The sequence below is a fragment of the Urocitellus parryii genome, chromosome 10, assembly GCF_045843805.1.
Source record: "Urocitellus parryii isolate mUroPar1 chromosome 10, mUroPar1.hap1, whole genome shotgun sequence".
Classification (NCBI taxonomy): Eukaryota; Metazoa; Chordata; class Mammalia; order Rodentia; family Sciuridae; genus Urocitellus; species Urocitellus parryii.
The window spans coordinates 93,080,671-93,102,101 of NC_135540.1; the positions used below are offsets into that span (position 1 = coordinate 93,080,671).

The following is a 21,431-nucleotide window of genomic DNA, read 5'->3' on the forward strand; positions in this document are numbered from 1 at the left end:
TGTGTACAAGTTATATTTTAACTAATGATTTCTGCTTGGATATCAGCAAGAGCAGAGAGAATCCAGTGTGAAAGGAAGCCTTGCATCTCACCAGGATGTCTACAAAAATGACTGCAGTTCTGCTTCTGTTACAGCTGAATAGTCACTTTGGTTCTGGAAGTTGTGGGAAGGTGCTTGTGTGGCCAATGGAATACAGCCATTGGATCAATATAAAGACAATATTGGATGAACTAGTTCAGAAAGGTCACGAAGTGACTGTTCTGATATCCTCAGCTTCCATTTCTTTTTATGTTGAAGAAGGATCTGCTATTAAATTTGAGACTTACCCTTCAGCAGTGTCTAAAACTGACATGGAAGATTTTTACATTGAAGCAATCAAGAAGTTGATTTATGAACTGCCAAAACAATCAATTTGGACATACTTTTCACTGTTGCAAGAACTGGTGTGGGAAGATTCTGAATACTTTTTGACACTCTGTAAAGAGGTAGTTTTTAACAAGAATCTTATGACAAAACTACGTGAATCCAAGTTTGATGTCATTCTTGCAGATGCATTTGGTCCCTGTGGTGAGCTGCTAGCTGAGCTATTTCAAATACCAATTGTGCATACTCTTCGCTTTTTGTTTGGCTACACGTACGAAAAATATAGTGCAGGACTTTCATTCCCTCCTTCCTATGTGCCTATTATTATGTCAGAATTAAGTGATCAAATGACATTCATGGAGCGGATAAAAAATATGCTGTATGTGCTGTATTTTGATTTTTGGTTTCAAACATTTGATGAGAAGAAGTGGAATCAGTTTTACAGTGAAATTTTAGGTAAGTCCTATTTTCTAATGGCAATGAAAATTCCAAAATTAGTCATGTCTCTGAGGGTGAGCCTGAGGGAGTATGAAGTCAGAGAAGTTAACCTTCTAAAAGTATGGTGATAAAATAAAAAATATTTTATCACAATAATATCAAACTCAAAACACTATGGAAAAGCTTAAGTTGTAAAGTTAGTTTGAAATGTTTGGATACAGGAGGAAGTCACACACACAAAATAAGCCACTGAGGACTTCCTTCTGCAGTCACACACCTATATTAACCTTTTAGTATCCATTTTATTTCATCTTCAAAAGCAATAATTTTTAATGTTACTCCATGTCTTCATGAGTCTAGAATGTAGTTTGATGACCCCTACAAATATTTCTAGAACAATTATCTATGTAGCTTTGAGTAAATCATCTCTGTATCTGTAGATTAGTTTCCACATTTATAAATTTAAATATTTTGTCACTTAATTTATCTCTCACATTTTGATTTTCACATATGTCCACATAAATATGAGCAACATATGTTTTTTATATATGCACATATGCATACACACACATTAGCTTTATTAAATCTCAGACACTCTTAAACATGTTTGGCTTCATTATTAAAAGTTTTTTCAGATACTTACCAGACATATTCATTTCCACATGATAACTTTCTAATGTCCTATAGCTTTTGTATTCCTTTTCCTGTTCAGGACGACCCACTACATTATTAGAGACAATGTCAAAAGCAGATATCTGGCTCATTAGAACCTATTGGGATTTGGAATTTCCTCGCCCAACCCTACCAAATGTTGATTTCGTTGGAGGACTCCACTGCAGACCTGCCAAACCTCTGCCTAAGGTAAACCTATTCCTATTTAGTTGGTTCTGTTGTCCTTGCATTTTCACCAAGAGTGATTCTCTGTTCTCACTCAGAATGTCTCATTCACTGTGAAAAAAAAAAAGTTATAGGAAATGGGACAAAGAGATCTGTAGATAGAAATTCTTACATGTCTATGCATATTCACATAACTATGTGAATTTTATTTTTTTAATAGTAGAAAAGTAAAACCTGGGGACTTTTGAGAGCTACACAAAACTCCAGTTAAATTAAGGTCTTTATTTCTCAGCATACAAGACAATATCAGTCATTAATTCAAAGAAATGACTAGCATATACTATAGGAAAATACTTTATATGCAGAGAAACAAAGTAACAGAGTCTCTTCTCCCAAATACCTTACATTCTACATTGAAAGACAGACTGTGAACATGAAAGAGAAATTTTGTGAGAAATATTGTAATAGGGAAGGACCACAGGCATTTCCTGTCAACCCAAGGCTATCGGGGAACCTCAGGAAAACTCCCTGTGGGAAAGTGGGTCACCACACTTTAATTGTCTTACAGAAAAAAAGAGATATACTGCAGAGTTATCAATGACCATAAATTTTGCATATTTGAAGAATATATATTAACTTGTACTACTTCTATCTGTAGGATGCTCTTAGCTTTTTTTATTGGTTGTTCAAAACATTACATAGCTCTTGACATCTCATATTTCATACTTTAGATTCAAAATTCTGTAAGTATTTAGATTATTACTGATTATGAAAAACCATAAAAATCTGATGTATTTTTTAACAAATATTGCACACTTATATTCCAAAAAAAACTGTAAGGATAATAAAAAGAGACACAGAGACAAGATGCAGAGGCAAAATGGCAGAATGGCCAAGTTGCCAGCTTTATTTATATCAACAGGTTACATTAGGTCACTGGCATCAGTAATACATTATTGTTCATTGTGTCATTAGGCAGGATACAGAGTTAGCAACATCATGCAGCTTTTTCCTCAGTTACACACTATAGTTGCAGTGTATACTGTTAGGAGCTTTGTATACCTCTAAAGAAAGTCCATTGTTTAAAGTTACTATTATGTGGGCAGGTTCAGGCAGCAGAGCTTGGTGAAACATTGTGGTTGTTTAACAAGAGAATTTCTTTATTCCCATAAGCTATGTGCCTGAGATGAAAGTTGAGGATGATAAGATTCTACCACAGAGCCTCCTCATGCAGTCATTGCTACAGCAGCTAAGCATTCTGTGTCTTTGCACAGAAACTTCCTAGCCATCAAGCATTCCAAAGTCATGAAGCCATCAGAGACCCAATCCTGTAAGGAATAATAATAAAGAGGAGACAGAGTCAAAGTGCAGAAGCAGGGAAGGTGGCAGAGTGGCTCTTTGTCCAAGTGGCCACATTTATTTATACCAATAGATTACATCAGGTCATTAGTACCAAAACCACATTATTGTTTAGAATATCAGTAAAGTTGGTTATTCTGCAGTTACATTTCACAATTACAATATGCAGTGTTAGGAGCTTTGTGCAGTTCTCAAGAAAAGCCACTGTCTGAATGTTAGGCGGGCAGCTGCAGGAGCACAGAAGCTTGATGAAACCTTGTAGTTATCTAGCAAACAAGTTTTTCTATTCCCAGGAGTATGTGCCTGCAATCAAGTTTGAGGCTTGATGAGGCTCTAACACAGAGGTCTCAGGGCATTGCCACACCAGCTGGACATAGCACATATATTAGCTATATTATTAGATCCTTAGAAAAATTATAGGGCGTTCTAAGGGTGGGAAACAGAGTGCCTGTTACCCCTTTTCCCCCCGTGTGTTTTCTCACCATGGGAATGCTTCCCTTTACATTTTCAGGGCCAGAATCCCTATACAATCCCAAACACAGAGCTGTTACATTAAACAGCAATCATTTTTTATTTCACTATTAAGTAATCACTTAAGAAATTCTTTTTGTGTACTCTTTAATTAGCAGTACCATTGTATCTGATCTCACTGAACATTTAAAATCCAAACATAGGTACTTAAAACCAGACTTTGAAGCTACATGTTGCAATTCAATTCCAAAAGCACACCTAAAAGTAATGGAAGTTCTGGGTAGTTAAATCCTATTTTTAAAAGATTTCTCCATTTTTGTTAAATGGAAATGACAGTGTCAATACAGGAGGAAAGAGGTTGTCCAGAAAAAGAACGAGATAGATGAAGTTCGGCCTAAGTGTAGGGTAAGGGTCAGTGGATAAAAGATTACTAGGAACAAACATCAGAAATCAAGGAAATTTTGGCCAAAATAATAATCCTTGCTGAAGACAGAACATAGTACTCAGATATCACAACTGACAAATTTCCTGATGTGCAATTTAAGTGCTTCTAGTGATGGCACAGATATCAATGTCATAGTTGTGATGATTTCTTAGAGCAAAGCATGAAACCACCCAGCTTCAACTTGTGGGAAATCTTTAGAGAGTCACACACACAAAAAAAAAAAGTCAGAATTTTGCTCCTGGTAGTCTACACCAGGAAGACAGCAGAAACAATGAATACTTTAGTTTGATGAGGAACCTAGAATTGAAAATTTAGTGAGGATGGACACAACATGACACTGTCTAATTTTCAGGTTAAAATAACACAAAATATTGTCCTCTGTGACATGAAATTTACCTACAACCACTCAACTCCATTTCTGCAAAATGATAAGTAAGTAAGGTAATTCTTCCTGACCAAATATGTTTAATTTCATTATATTGGGTGGATTATTTTCATTAATGAAGCAATTGGTGGAAATTGATCAAAAGGCTTTTGGGGTTTCCTTTGCCAGATCTGTCCAAAAGAAATCTCATATTAGACTTCTAAAAGCCTTCTGAGGCTGGGAAACCTGGGAAGCCAAGTTTGGAAACAGAGTTAAACTTCTAACGGCAAGAGCATCTAGTATGTTGTTTCCAAATTCTGTAGAGATTAGAAAAAGGGAAGCCAATAAATGATTAATTTCTATAAAAAAGTGTAAACTACAAATTTGTTATGTGGAAAAATACTGTATGGGAAAAGAAAAAAATGGTTCCTTGAATCATGTAAACAAAACATCAAATTCCAGAAAAATCTCAAACTTAATGTCAAAAATATTATAATCATTCTTTATTAGATCATTCATTTCCATGTCTACATTAGGCAGGTTCATCAAAATGCAGTAGTTAAAGATGTAATGAAAGTCCATTTGACAAGCAAATGTTTTAGTGACACGTTTTCTTATAGAACTGTTATATCATTCAATAATTCTTAATTTTCTTAACAGACACAAATATAATTATGCTTAAAAGCCACATGTAAAAATTAAATGAATGCATACTTAAGTTTTTCAGTCTTATGTAGAAATGGGCTACACATCTAATAAACAAATATTCCTTAATTTAACTTAGTATATAACTAAGGTATCAAATTAACAAAAAGATTTTGGAAACTGGTTTTAGGAAGACATACTTTTCACACTTAACAGCAAAAATACTAGACCTCATCTCAAATGATTTCCTTGTTAACTAATTGCAACCATAGGTGACTGGTAAACCCAGGTGGAATAAAAATATAAACTCATATTATACTTATGATGATAACTGAGTAACACATCTGTTTTTAGTAAACCAATAACATCAAACTAGTCATATTTCCTAATATTTACTAAGCCATGTAAATATTGAAAGCATTTGACTTTTTCTACATTTCTGGTAATTTTAGGTATGTTTAATTTATGTAAGTGCTCATTTATCTCACAGTGAGTTGGAATAGAAAACCATTCAGAGATTTTATATATTTCATTAGGCATATCATCTAGAGCTGAGAAAATATCATATATATATATATATATATATATATATATATATATATATATATATATAACATGTAACACATACACACATACATACACACATACAGGCATAAACATGCAGACACACAGATCTCCAGCTTCCATTCTAAAATTTTAGGCATGAATCAGGCAACACTGTAATACAAAACTTACTGCTATTATCTCCATATAATATTTCATCTAAATTGTGTTTTTGATAAAATGCAACAAGGTGAGATTATATATTCAATATGGGGTAAAGATTCTTGGAATTAAAATATGTGTGAAGAAGGCTTTTAAGGGAGTCTTCATTTTAGGTGAAGGAGACAAGAAATCTTGTGGCCCTCTAAATGTCTTTGAAGCCCATCACTTGGACAACATATTCAGTTTATGTCTAATTAGCCTTTTCCCTTTCAACCTCAAGTAGTTGCTTTTGGAGGGTCCTGAGTTCCTTGAGAGCCCTTGCTTGAGACAGAGGAACAAGTGACTGTCAATGCAGGAACAGAGGCCCTAAAGAGGGAAGTGAAAAATGCAGCACTGGGCACAGGCAGAGGGAGGAGGTAGGACCTAGAAGGAGACATAGTAAAGGATACAAGGGACCTGAGGGGAACAATGACATGTTAAAGAAGAAGAAACAGGAGATGGAAAGGAAGAGTCCACCAAGGAGAACGTTTGGGGATATCTAAAGTTTCCCTAAGTAACTTAAAGATCCAAACTATCTGTACTGAAATTATACCAACAAGAAAGCAGAGAGAGTTGTCAGAACACAAAGTTGGCAGGGGCTTGAAAAGAGCTTTCATTTGATTGATGTGTTCCCATGGGAAAATTAATAAATAGGTCTCAGGCCTAGCCAAGCAAAAAGGAATTTTAGAGCCCAGATGTCAGGGAATTATCTCCACTCCAGAGAGACAGCCAGTAAGGTACCCAGCTAGCTTTCCATCAAAGATGCCTGTCACAGTAAGCAGCTTTTGCTTGCCTAGAACTCTAATCTTGCCCCTTAAAACTGAGACTCCTAGGAGACTAGCATAGCCTCCAATTTCTTGGACTTTAGATCAGATTACAGAGAATAGTGAGGTTCTTGAAAAACATGATCTGCCCTTAGCAATGTCAGCAGATGTTTCTTCAGGACAAAGTTTCAGGAGTTCTATTCCCCAATAGGTAGCCAATCAACCAGTGAGGAGTGAAGGCACAGGCTTTAAAGATGCACACTTACAGTCCCGAATGAAAGATTAAGCAGTTTAGAAATGAATATGACCTTCTCTGGGGGTTAAAGAAAAAAAATTAATGACAAACATTAAACACAGTAATGCAGACTCCATTTTGCATCTACACAGTAAGTGTAGACACCACTGCAATTGAATTCTGTAGGAAAGGGAGATAAATTAAGTCCAGTTATGAACACAAGGAAAAAGATATATTAGAGAAAAGGTGTAAGGTGAGGGACAGTGGATAGAAAGTTATTAAGAGAAAAACATAAGGGGCTGCAGGGATTCTGGCCAAACTAACCTAAAAAGATAGTTGCTAAAGGCAGGTCAGTGGGATATCTGGGGAAGGAGGAGTTTGAAAGACCTAAAAATATCTTAAATCATATATAAAATATTAGATATCAGTGTTGGCAGATTCTAGTAGAGCTAATTTAACAAGACTCAAATTTGGAGGATTCTTGACAATACAAAGAAGCATATCCAAATACTAATGCAAAGAGGAAACACAAAAGCCTGCTCCTATAGGAGATGCAATTTTAGATAGGACAACAAGCATTTGGTCAAGTAGAAAAAAAATTCTCACTAGTCTATAGTGACTATTTCATTTTTCCTTCAACACACACACACACACACACACATACATACACACACGTGTACACAAACACACAGACAGAGATGCATACACATGCATATATGCATAATAAAGGGAATGTATTTCACATAAGAAACCTCCGACAAAACTAAGTGATTAAGTTTTTTAAAAAGAAGGATAACATGGGCTGGGGATGTATCTCACTGGTAAAGCACTTGATTGGCATGTATAAGGCCCTAGATTCAACTTCTGGCAACACACACACACACACACACACACACACACGTGCACTCATGCACGCACACATACACACCAATACTGAATTATGAATGAATTTATGGTTTACCATTTCCACTTCTGGATAGATTATAGAAGAATTGATTGAAGGATCTTCACAAGGTTTTGGCCCACAGTCAATCATAAAACTCAATTCCTGGAAATGATGAGGTGGAAATTACTTAGGTAGATGTTAATGAATTTTTTGATAAAATGTACATAAATATCACTAAACCTTAAAAACATTAGGGAATTGGGATACATGCTACAATATTAAAAAAACATTACACTAAGTAATATAAATCTGTCAAAAAAAAGAAATTACTGTGAATCCACTTACATGAATACCTGACTAGCCAATTTCAGAGAAGCAGAAAGTAGAAGTAAAGTAGACAATGGACCAGGGGAGGAGGAAACCAGGAGTTCTTGCTTAACTTATACAGATTTCCTGTGTAAAAAATAAAAATGTCTGGATGTTGTTTGCATAAAAAATGTGAAATATATGCATGAGTAATACAGAATTTTATACCTTTAGAAATGGTTATAACTATATATTATATTGTGTATATTATGACTTAATTTTTAAGACAGCCCAATATAATTTCCTTATATTCTTGATTTATTTCCTTAAATGGTTGTACCAAACCTTACAATACTCTGTGTTCTGTCTTTTCTCTTTTGTGATGGAACAAATTCTTTCCTTTACAGGAAATGGAAGACTTTGTCCAGAGCTCTGGAGAGAATGGTGTTGTGGTGTTTTCCCTGGGGTCAATGGTCAATAACATGACTGAAGAAAGGGCCAATGTGATTGCATCAGCCCTTGCCCAGATTCCACAAAAGGTTAGATAAAGTGCCCTAATGTTAGATAACAAGTAAATAAGTACCTATTTAGTTATCTTAAACCTTGTAAAGGTTATAATTACATATATTTTCTCTGTGAAAGATTAAATGTCATTATAGTACAAATTTATCTCAAAAACACATTTAAAACAAAAATATATTCAGAAAATTCTGAAATGGCACAAAGGATATTTCTGATTAATAATACTTTGACATTAACATTGTGCTCAGAATGAAATACATTATTCAGGTGCAGTATGAACTTGGTATCAAAAGAGTGTTACATGCAGATACACAGTAATCTCCAAATTGTGATCTTTCATTTCCTTATTTTACTTACAGAACTCCTGAAGACACAGTGCACACTACAGACATCAGAATCATGGAGTTAAATATTAGTCAGTGATTGCATCAGTGCAATAGCAATAGCAGGCAATAAAAAAGTCTGAATAGCATCATACATCATCATCATCCTATATAATCCTGGACTTGATACTCCCCCTAAATGTTGTAAGGGGCCTAGTTATGATGATATTTTTGTGCTGCTAGTTAGAGAAAGGAAGTCCAGGCTCACCAAACCTGAGTCCAAGTATCCATCAAAATAAGGAGACTTAGTTTGTCATGGTGGACATGGCCCTATTATAGATTTCTCAAGAAGGAAGGTATAAGAGAAAAGGTGGAGATGGAATCCTGTGAATTAGAAACTGTGACCCTACAAGGACAAAACACTAGTAACCCATGGAGAAAGTGGTTATCGTAATCTTCGTATATCAAAACAAAGGTTAATATTAAATTTAGTAGATAAGAACTAGTATAGAATACAGATTTCTAAAACAAAATGAATGTAAATAGTAGTTTCTTATACATTATGCTGTACATATAAAATTATCAATTTCTTAAATATTTGTATTTGATATTGATAAACTCATTTGTCTAAGAAACTACTTATATGAAGCTACTATTTATATGACCTCCATTAAATATAAAAATGAATACAGGAAAATTATGTATTTATATACCCATTTCAATAGTTATTATTATTTATTGTCTCTTAATCTCATTTCTTTATCTTGCATAGGATAGATATTTAAGTATGTGATTTCTTTCTTAATCGATTTCAAATTTTAATATCCTATAATTTGAAATTTAACTCAACTAATAAGAGGTTTGTGTTACCCTAACAGGTCATATGGAGATATGATGGCAAGAAACCAGCTACCTTAGGACCCAATACACGACTTTATAAATGGATTCCCCAGAATGACCTTCTTGGTAAGACTCAGAATAAATCTCAAAAACATGAGTAATAGCCAATTCGAAAAATAATAATTAAAGAATGTTTTGGAAATTTATTAAGAAAATTTCAAAATAATCTGATGATTAAAGTTCTCTTTTTACTCCTAGAAAGAAAGTGAATAAAGAACAACTGTGGGCATTTTATTATACAAAGTCATATTGTTTTTGTTCATAGTCCAAGTATCCTTATTTTATGGGTAATTACCTCTCACAAATAATTTTTTGGTCACTTTCTGGATTTTCCATTATCTCCTATTTCTACAATTTTACACCTACCCTTTGACATACAATATTGGTATCTGAAATGCCGATAAAAAACAGCCCTCTCATGTTATTACAACTGACTCTCCATGTTCCATACACTAAAAAAAAATCCATAATCTTTAAAAAAAAATTTTATGAAAAGGATAGAATTTAATCCTTTTTTACAGGACACTGTAAAATATGAAATCTCATGTAATAATAGGAAACCCATTTAGAAGACAATTTTTATACATACATACAGTTTGGAACTGTTCTAGTACAGTTTTGTTTTAAAAAGTGCTATAATAACAAACCACATTTACAAAGAGTTTTAGCAGAAAAACAGTAAGACAAATTCATTCCAAACATACTACACAATAAACTTTATGCCTCAGCTGTTTAGCATATAAGTTAAAAGTCCCAGGAGTGCTGTCCTGAACTTGGAAGGTACAGCCTTCAGAGGTAGTTTCTGGCACAACATTCTGATCATCCTCTTTCTCTACTGAAAAACACTTCTCAATCAAGTTTAAGATCTTAATCCTGAAGTTGGACTTCCTAATGAAGTATAGCCAATCCTACCTCTGATTTCATAACCACCAACAACCCACTCCCTGCTGCATTGGACACCCTTCATAGCATGCTCAGGGACATCATTGTTGTTTTAATTGAACACATAAATCCAGGTCCCCTCTTATGTTTGCACAGGTTGGTTGTTCTACCCAGCATGTCCTCCTTCCACTTGTCTAGGTAGCAACCTTGTCTTCATTTTTCAGATCTCACGTAACATACCAACTCTTCCATGTAATCTTCGCTTACCTCGCCAGTAGACACAGGTGCCTCTTGCCCCAAGAATTGAAAGTGATTTCCATCTGAATTCATCATTATAAGAATCTATTACCTAGAAAACAATTTATCCTCATTGCTTTACATTACATATTTGATAATTTATTTCTGACATGAATAATTTCCCTTGATTGGTTCCAATCCTAGGTCATCCAAAAACCAAAGCTTTTATAACTCATGGTGGAACCAATGGCATCTATGAGGCCATCTATCATGGAATCCCTCTGGTGGGCATTCCCTTGTTTGCGGATCAACCTGATAATGTCATGCACATGAAGGCCAAAGGAGCAGCTCTTAGATTGAATTTTATTACAATGTCAAGTATGGATTTACTCAATGCATTGAATACAGTCATTAATGAACCTTCGTAAGTATAACAATTTTTTCAGTAAAGTAATATTTATATTTAGGTACTCTTGAAAATGAGAAAAGATTTATTCCTCTTTGAGTCTAATGTTAATAACTAAAATTATTAAACTCTTTAAAATTTGCTTTTATTCTCAACCAATCATTTTTACATTGCAAATTAACCTTACAAATTTACTTAATTAGCAGTACTAGTTATTAGTAAAATAATGTGATACTAAAAATTTTTTACTATAAAGCTAAATATAAAGAACACAGCTTTTACTAATATGACAAGAGAACAGAGGATAATGCAGTTTGAAGCAATAATATATTTCCATTTGATACCTAAAATTTCCAAATCTACCAACATTTTTTTTAATTATATATACTTATTTGGTAAGGCAGAATAATTTGATACATGTGTATAATATGCAATGACCTAATCAGGGAAATTTTTATTTCCATATTCTTACATATTCATAATGTTTTCTGCTAGGAACTGTCAAACACTTCTCCTCTAATTCTTTATACTATATATAAGAAATTATAAACAATAGTAAGCCTATTGTGCTAAATCCCAGTAACACTGATTCCTTCTATCTAACTGTAGCTTGTTCTGTTTTTTTCAACTTCTCTTTAGATACCCTTGCTCCTACAATTCCTAGCCTCTAATTACTCCTTTTCAATAATGTACTTCTATTAAATCAGCTTTTTAGACTCCACATGAGAATGAGAAAATGCAGTATTTTTCTTTTGGTGCCAGTATATAGGATTTAGCATAATTACTTCCACTTTCATCCTTGTTAGTAGAAATGACAATATTTCAATCATTTTCATGGCTGAATAAAAGCCAGGTGTGTGTGTGTGTGTGTGTGTGTGTGTGTGTGTGTGTGTGTGTGTGTGTGTGTGTATTTCCATGTTTGCTTTAGCCATCTTCCAACAATGAACACCTCAGTAGATTTATACCTTGACTATTGTGAATTTTGATGCAGGTAAACATGGAAGTTCAGGGACCTCTTTGATAAACTGATTTCATTTTCATTGTGTTAGTATACAGCAATGTGAAAGCTGAATCCTATGGTAGTTCTATTTGCATTATTGGAGGAGACTCCATGTTCTTTTTTTCCATAGTGGTCATACAAATTTGCATTCCTCTCAGTGGACTATAAGAGGTCCATGCCCTCTTCTACCTCATCAGCATTTGTTATTTTTTAGATTTTAGATTATGACCATTCTATTCAATGAGATTATCTCTCATTTTTGTTTTTGTTCTTGTTGCTGCTACTGCTCTTTTTGGCATGCTGAAGATGGGTGTTTTTCAAAATTTGAGTAAAAAACTACAAAACAGTCTGAAATCAACCTTGTGGGTTGATTGTTGTTTGACTTACATCTCACTCCATGATTAGTAAAGTTGAGCACTTTGTCATATACAATATCTTCTTTTGAAATCAAAATGTCTATTCTGATCATTTTTTGCTGTTTACAGCAATAATTTGGATTTTTGCTGATGAGTTTTTAGAATTCCTCACATATTCTAGATGTTTATCTTTTCTTAGAAGTATTACCTCCCAATTGTGCATGTTTTCTGTTTACTCTCTTGGTGTTAACTTTGCAGTACAAAAGCTTCTCAATTTAACATAATCCTAATTGTCTATTTTTCCTTTTGTTGCATGTGCTTTTGGAATCTCATCTAAAAAAAAAGTCATTGACTATACTGATTTCTTCAAGTGTTTCCCCTCTACAGAAAATATAAATTTTTCTCCAAAATTGATTTTTACTTAAACAGATTCTATTATATATAATTTATATACCACAAATTTCTTGTTTGAGCTGTAAAAGTCAAATAATTTGGGTTATGTTCACATAGTTCAGGATTCTAATTCAAGAAATAATTTTATAACATTTTTGTTGTGCCAAAAAGAAATCTCATATATATTTCAAGTAAATCTCTCTTAACCTCCAGCTCTTTGACACAACTAATTATACATTCAGTCTCTAAAAATTAGCCTGAGATGCACATTTCATATAAATAGAACAAGACATACAATGATAGTCAGCTCCAACTGACTTACTTACTTTCACTTACTATATTGTTTTTTTTTTAATTTTGTCCATGTTTAAACAAGTAGCACTATGTGATTTCTACTTATTGCTGAATAGTATTCTTTGGTGTGGATGAATATACAACATTTTATTTAACCATTTATTACATCATGGACATTTGGGCTTTTTTTCTAATTTCGAATATTTGAACATGGCTTGTTTTGTGTGGAAAAAGGTTTTTGTTTTTTTTTTCATTTCTTTTGTATAGTGCCAAAGAGTAGCATTACTCCTTCACATGAGAACTTCATGTTAGTAATTAAATTCCATTCAGTTTGCTAAATAATTGGCAAGAATTTACATTCCTAGAAGTAGTATAGGAGAGTTCTAACTTTTCCACATCACTGCTAAAAGTTGCTGTTATTCTAAATATGATTATGAGTGAAAATCTTTGAGCCAGTGTTATAATCTGACATGGATACTAGGTAGAAATTAGACAGTAGTGTGCAATAAAGAAGATTAAAAACAGAGACTGATTAAAAGTCATTTCACCCACTATGACAATTTCTCTTCAAAGACTTCAAGATGATCATTCCAATTACAATTAACTATCTTATTTATAGTGCCTAGAATGTATTATTATCATTTTATCTGAAGCAATCAACGTTCCATTTTATCTTTGGAAAATATTTGACCATAAGAAAATCCCAAATTAAAAGTTCAACTTTCTATGATGATCTAACATCTTTAACAACAAAAGTCTATGGATATTCTTTGCATTTGTGTGTAGTACTGAGAATTGAACTCAGGTGCATTGTTCATGATAGGCAAATGTTCTACCACTGAGCTACATTCTCAGCCCACTTTGTTGAATTTTGAGACAATGTCTTGCTAAATTTCCCAGAGTTATCCTTGAACTTATTATTCTGCTTCAGCCTCCCAAATAGCAGGAATCCAGGCTTATGTCACCAACCTGGCTCTTCTGTGGCTACCTAAGGCACTTGTTTAGATTCAGTTTTATGAACATTTCTAAAACCCTTACATAGACTTAATATACTTAGGCAAATTAAGTTGCTTTAAATGTTGGTGTCTTATGGTTTGTCCTTTAGATATAAAGAGAATGCTATGAGGCTATCAAGAATTCACCATGATCAGCCAGTGAAGCCTCTGGATCGAGCTGTCTTCTGGATTGAGTTTGTCATGCGCCACAAAGGAGCTAAACACTTGCGGGTAGCTGCCCATGACCTCTCTTGGTTCCAGTACTACTCTTTGGATGTGCTTGGGTTCCTACTGGCCTGTGTGGCAACTGTGATATTTATCATCACCAAATGCTGTCTGTTTTGTTGCCAGAACTTTACTAAAACAAGAAATAAGAAGAAAAGGGCATAGTTTTATCTAGACCCAAAGCTGGAGTCCTGACTGATGGACCTTCTCCAGTTCAATTTCACAAGAAGAGATTGTGAACCAGGCTCCTTCTTCTGCTTACAAATCACTTTTCAAAACTCATGTCATTAAGACACAGCCCAGTTTTCCAAGATATTCTGTTTGTTTAAGAGTTAGAACTATTTCAGGACAAAGGGAGGTGGGAAAAAAAATAATAATAAAATTATATAAGTGTCTATTGAAAATTACAGGTGGAATTTACAAATTGCACAGTATTAATATACCGAGCTGGCCTGTGGTTTATAACTTATTCATGGATACAAGAACTTTCAAAGGTATACTCATAGTATCAACATAGATTTGCAATTACTCAGCATGATTTAATTTCACTTGGGTGTAGAGTTTTGTAGTGTTAACTTCCTCTGAATAAGGTATTCAATTCTTAAAATTGTGTGTCAAGATTCACCCTTCTCTTTTGTTTTGTGAGACTGGTAGTGCTGGATTGTACATCCAGCTTTACCATCATTTCTCTTCAGGACCTGATAAGACTTTTGTCTTCTTCTTGCTAAAGTCATTTCCAAGAAAGGTATGTAAAATAAGAAATATGCTGTTTCCTACCTACACATTTATTCTGTTTTCTTTTAACCACATAAAAGTAATGATCTGGTTTAACTGATTCTCATATTAACTCTTTGGAAATAGATTTAAGATATCAATTATAAGTTATTATAATATAGAACTGGTAGTAGAATTAGTAAAAATACTTACTGCTTTTTCATTTCTTTCCAATCTTTTTCCAAAACAAGACTCAGGATACAAGTCCATTATGAGATACTTGATTTGCAAATATTTTTCCATTGCAGAATGAAAGACTCACCTACTATGAATACAGAGATTAATTTCTTCATAGTGCACTTTGAATCATGTAAATATTTAATTTTAGTTAAATAGTTCTTTAATTATCAAGATTTTCCTAATTATAATGGAAGTGCAATGTTAAGTACATTGTGCCATGAATATCTATCATCAAGTCAACATTCATTACAACTATTACACTAATCTTAGTGTATAAGAAAGTCATTTCCTAAATTAACACTTTTACAATGCATGAACAAAAAATAGTAATAAATTTCAGTGGAAAAGTACTTTAAAATTCAAGAAAAGAATAGAATGGAAATATAATTCAGGTGAGAAAAACAGTAAGTGAATATAAAATAAAATGGTGAATTCAACTGTGAAGATATTAAAGTTTACATTAATTATAAAAACTGGAATTACTATCAAAGAATGTAAGACCATATTTTTAAAAACTAACTACCTACCCTATTTATAAGACATGCTGAATTTAAGTATAGAGGAAGGCTGTAAGTGAAAAAGTAAGAAAAGTCCTACTGAACTCATAACTAAAATAAGCAATATTACCTCCAATAATATTACCATTATTTTCCAAATAACAACTAAAATTAAATATTAACATTTTTACAATATTATTTGAAGTCATTTTAAAGTATACCATTCTCAATTTTATGCACCTACTAAATAAACTTCAAAGTAAATAAGTCTAAATGAACAAAAAAAGAATACACAGAATCTATTGATATAATAAAATGATATTTAATACCTTTACAATAAGACATAAATTATTTTGAAATTAATAAATATGGGCTAGGATTATAGCTCAGTGGTATAGTGCTTGCCTCGCATGCATGAGACCCTGGTTTCAATCCTCAGCATCACATAAAAATAAATAAAAAATAGTATAAAAATTAATAAATATAAGTGCACATTAGACTGATAGAATGTAATAAATGTATCCTAAGTGATGATTTTTTTAAACAAGAAAACTTAGTAGATTTGAAAAGGAAGAAGTCATAAATAATGTATTGTGCAGATACACAGGATTTAAGTGAGTAAACAAATAAAAAATATTTAACTAAAATAATCACATCTGGATATTAATCTAAATACATGAGGATCCATGTGGAAACTTTGGTCACACTAGTATCAAAAGCTGATGTGTTTAATCAAAAATGATCTTTCTGGCAAAAGCTAGAATAGAAGAGAAGAAATATAATTGTTAAACATCATTTCACCCACACTGACAAAATGCCTCTTCAAAAAGGTCAAGATGATCATTTTCAAATAGCATTTAACCATTTTACTTACCATTCTGAGAATGGTTTTACGACTTGGTCTCTAGAAAAGATTAAGCTTCCCACTTCACATTCCATTTTAACTTTGGAAATATTTATGCACCAGAAATCTCCAACTGAAAGAGATTATACTACTTTGATTTCACTCTTTTCAAGTACAATTTTTGTTTTATTACATTTGAACTTGAAATGGAAGTAAAGAAACAAATAAACCTCCAACTTAGAAGCCAAGTTGTCCAAGACAACAGTTCAAAGAACAATACTTTTAAGGCTGTTCTATGGCACTTATTTGACCCAATTTTGTAAACTCAATGAACATTTTAGAGACTTGAAAATTTCGACCAATTAACTGGCTTTAAAAATTGGCGTTTTATGATTTTCCTTTAGAGATAAAAAGAATGCTGTAAGATTATCAATAATTCATCATAAACATCCAGTTGAGCTATCATCTGGATCAAGTTTGTCATGTGCCACAAAGAAATTAAACACCTTTGGTTGTTGCTCATGCCCTCTCCTGGTTCCAGTACTACTCTTTAGATGTGGTTGTGTTTCTGCTGGCCTGTGTGGCAAATGTGATATTCATCATCACTAAATGCTGTCTGTTTTGTTGCCAAAAGTTTGCTAAACCAGGAAAGAAGCAAAAAAAGGAGAAGTTTATTCAGCCCGAACCTGGGAGTCCTAACAGATGGACTTCTTCTAGTGTATTCCAGCAAAAAGCAGTTACAATGATGGACTCCCTACTGTTGTGAGAAATTTTCACAACCTACCATAATTAACTCAAAGTTTTTTTTCCACAATTTTAATTCCTGGTTAAGGAGTATAAATATTTCAGGTGAAAGAAAAATCAAACTTTGGAAAAGAAAATACTATATGAACCTGTGTAGAAATTTAATAGTGTAATTTATTCTTCATACCCATAAATCTATTGAGCTTAATTATAATTATTCTTTGTAATAAGACTAGTAAGGATTTATTCAGAGTACCAATATGGTTTCTCAAATTGTTGGCCTACTTTAACTCAATTTTAGTACAGAATTTTGTACCTTTAACTTTCTTAAAGAAAACATTCAATAATTTCAATTGTGTAAACAGACTAAATCCTTCTATTGGATTTCAGAAACCAGTATTTCTGCTGTATTTTACTATAAACCCAGCCTCAGCATCACTTCTCTCCTGAGCATCTGGAAGTATGTTTGCCTAGTTTCAGCTAAGTCACTTCCCAATAGAATGTGTATGGAGTTAGAAACATAATGATTTTTATCTGCTTTTTACAGTTGAGCTATAGAAGAAAATATTTGGTTTCATTAGCTCATTATTACTTACTTGTAATCCTTCAAATGAATTCAACTGGTTGCCCACTCTCATAATCATACTTTGGACATAGATACTAGGTCTCAATTATAGGTTGTGTTAATACAGAACAGGAACAGGAAAGAAATTTGCTCTCACCTCAAATAGGACACAATGCTACCTACATTTGTTACAGTTATATTGTGAAATCTACTAAGTTTTGTAGACAGTTTGCAATTATGTTTACTGTTCTATAATTTGTAATTATGAAGACCTTGTTTAATTTTTCTCTCTTTTCTCAGTAGCTAATTGCCTCATCCCACCCATAACTCTAATAAGGAATCTAAATCATTGGGAATGACTGAAAAATAAAATCTTCATAGTTTTCCTTCAAACCTCAGCTTGTTATCTATTATAGTAATTATTAACACTGAAAGCAATATAAAAATTATATAAATTGTGTGGAAAATAGATAAATAAAACCACAAGTAGTCCAAAGGCTGTCCTTTAAGGAAAATATCATAGAACATTTTTATGATCAAAGTGGACCAAAACAGAGGAATAGTTATTTTTTTAAGTCAGCTTTTTCACTGGCTCATTTCTTCTGTGCTCCAGTTGAGGCAGAACATCCTGTTGGGAGAGTGTGCTGGAAGGAAGCAGCTCACATCATGACCAGGACACAGAGAGAGAGAGACTCCACTTGCTACATACAAAATATATACCCCAAAGCCAGGCCACCATTATCTGCCACCTACAGCTACACACCACCTGCCTTCAATTACCTCTCAATGAATCCCATCAGGTCATTATTTCACTGATTGGCTTAAGGATCTCACAGCCCAATCATTTCCCCTCTAAACCATCTCACATTGTCTCTCAAGTGAGCTTTTAGAGAACCTCTCACACCCAAAATATAACAGTTTTTTCTTTCTTTTGATATGAAGACCACCATCCAAGCCTCACAAGAAACAATCTTTGTTATAAGTTATTAATTAAAATAAATATTAAAACCTATTTTTATATCTTTTTGTCAATTCTTTATTCATGCATTATAGTATACAAGCTGATAGCATTTGATATGACATATTTGTACATGTACACAAAGACACACTATGACAATATAAGTTGGCCAATATCACTTCCCAGCATTTCCCCCTGCCCTTTTCTCCTCTGATCCTTTGGCTCCTTCCCTCTTCTGATCTCCCACTAATTTTCATGAGATTCACACCAGTCTTTCCTTTTCCTCTCTAGCTTCCACATATGAGAGAAAACATAAAATCCTTGATTTTCTGAGTTTGACTTTTTTGTCTTACACAATTATCTCCAGTTTCATCCATTTTCATGCAAATGACATAATTCTTTATGGTTGAATAACCCTTCATTATGTATATATACCACATTTTGTTTATCTATTCATTCATGGGCAAGTACCTAAGCTGGTTCTATAATTTGGCTATTGTGAATTGTGCTGCTTAAATATGAGTATGCAGGTATCACTTTAATAAGATGTCTTTAATACTTTGTGGTTAAGTATTAAGAAGGTGTACAGCTAGGTAACATGATGGTTTCATGCCTAGCCTTGGAGGAATGTCCATACTGACATCCATATGGTAGTACTAGCTGACAATCCCATCAGCAGTGTTTCTTTTTTTACACATTTTATTCAGTTATTTATTAATCTTTTCATTATTTAAGACTACCATTCTGACTTGTTTGAAATGTAATCTCAGTGAAGTTTTGATTTGCATTTCCACAAAGGTTAAAGACATCAAACATTCTTTTTCCATTTTGTTGTTAGTCATGTGCATGTCTTCTTTTAAGAAGTATATGTTTAATTCATTTGCTGATTTAATAATATTTAGTATACATTTTGTTGAGTAATTTCTACATTTAGATATTAATCCTTTGTCAGAAGAGAGTTAGCAAAAGATTATTTCTGATTCTCTAGGTTCTCTTTTCACAATTCTAAAGGTTTCCTTTGTTGTGTGCAGAAGCTATCTAATTTGATACCTTCCCATTTATTAATCTTGGTATTATTTCCTTAGTCTCAGGGCTTCTCTTGATAAAGTTGTTCTCTATGCCTATACAGTGAGGTGTTGATCCTTTATTTTCTTCAAGGGGTTCCATAATTTCTGGTCTAATTCCTAACTTCCCTTTTTCTTTTTCTCAAAACCCTGTCCTCATTATTAAATTGGCATTAATTGGCTTCAAGGTCAGGAACCAAACTTTAAGTTACAAATTTTGACACCTTATGGAACTTTGAAGGAGCCCCCAGGGGAACTTTTTGAGAGCTGACTACTGAAATGTTAGGAGATATGGAGCATGCCTGGGGTGGAACCCAACCAGAGGAGCTAATCCTGTAAGTAAAAGGAGGGACTGAGGGACTCCCAGCAGCTGATGAAGCCCTGTTGCTTCAGGGAATTCCCACCTTCCTTCCTTGCACTGTAAGGATTATGCCACCTCTGTCTACTTAAAAAAGAGAAAAAGAAAAAGGGGACACTAAATGCAGTAAAGTCGCCACTGAGACCCTTAATTTTACATTTCAGGTTGCCCCTCTGTGAAAACATCTGGTCCCCTTGTGAGGACATCTATGGTGCCACTAGTGTAGGAGATTTTTCTCTTATCTGCTCTCTTTTAAAGATTTCTGTCTGTCAGCTATAGTCTGGAGCTCCTTTCTGTCTGTCTGTCCTGTGTCTTTGTTTCTGGCCCTTTAAGACATGTGCAATAATGTGTTGATATTCTAAATTCTTTCTTGGGAATGATCTTGGCTGAATGTATGTCTAAAAGATGATATTTTATTGTAACTATCTGGTATCTGAATGGGTTTTTGAAGCATTGCACAATCTTGCAGTTAAACGTTGGGTTTAGGTAATTGTTTAATTTATGATTTCAGATAATTTACACCAGAGAACTTAAATATTTAGGGTGGAAAACTAAAGAACTCTACTTCCAAGTTGGAAAGTAACTACCAATCATTCAGGGTTTTTTTTCACCAATTTTGAATTGGGTAGCCTGGGAAAATGTCACTGTGTGTACCAGTGCATTAATTTGGACAAGGATAGTAAATCATAGTATGGTATCTGTTGACAAAACAAGATGTAAAGATATAAAATTTTGTGAATTTTATCTTAAATTTGTATTATAATTTTCAACATCTGAACCTGAAAATTATGACTTATAGTTAAAATGTCTTAGGCCTGAGGTGTCTGCTCAGAATAGAAGATTTCCTTGCTCCTTTCAGACCTCAGCCAGGATTTATGTTGAAATGCAAATGAAAGAAACCTGCAAGCTCAGTAGGAGACTGATCTGAGGCCTAAAAAAAAAAAAAAAAAAAAAAAAAAAAAGTAAATTGTATGGTATTTACTAATTACTGGCCAGTCATTTTTTCTAAGACTCTTGTTTTTTTTCTAGATTCTGTATTTTTTTTAGCTCATGATTT

General features: G+C 33.4%; 1 protein-coding gene across 2 annotated transcripts; it reads left to right on the forward strand.

Moving 5' to 3' along the window:
- The first annotated feature begins 95 nt into the window (after positions 1-95).
- On the forward strand, positions 96-17,695 carry LOC144257216 (UDP-glucuronosyltransferase 2B31-like). Of its 2 annotated transcripts, XM_077803225.1 has the most exons (7): positions 96-819; positions 1,514-1,662; positions 8,265-8,396; positions 9,581-9,668; positions 10,926-11,145; positions 14,276-14,495; positions 17,299-17,695. In XM_077803225.1, the coding sequence occupies exons 1-7, from the start codon at positions 96-98 to the stop codon at positions 17,449-17,451; spliced, it is 1,686 nt and encodes a 561-aa protein (XP_077659351.1). In that variant the 3' UTR covers positions 17,452-17,695. The 2 variants fall into 2 exon arrangements, with proteins under 2 accessions (XP_077659351.1, XP_077659353.1); XM_077803227.1 differs by lacking the exons at positions 10,926-11,145; positions 17,299-17,695 and having other exon boundaries at positions 14,276-14,395.
- The last annotated feature ends 3,736 nt before the right edge of the window (positions 17,696-21,431 follow it).

Bases quoted from the DNA above. Each gene is read 5' to 3' on its own strand.
- LOC144257216 (XM_077803225.1), top strand. From the start codon at position 96: ATGTCTACAAAAATGACTGCAGTTCTGCTTCTGTTACAGCTGAATAGT. The intron at 11,146-14,275 runs GTAAGTATAACA...TTTGTCCTTTAG, and splicing joins ACAGTCATTAATGAACCTTC to ATATAAAGAGAATGCTATGA. The intron at 14,496-17,298 runs TGCTGTCTGTTT...ATCACTAAATGC, and splicing joins TGATATTTATCATCACCAAA to TGTCTGTTTTGTTGCCAAAA.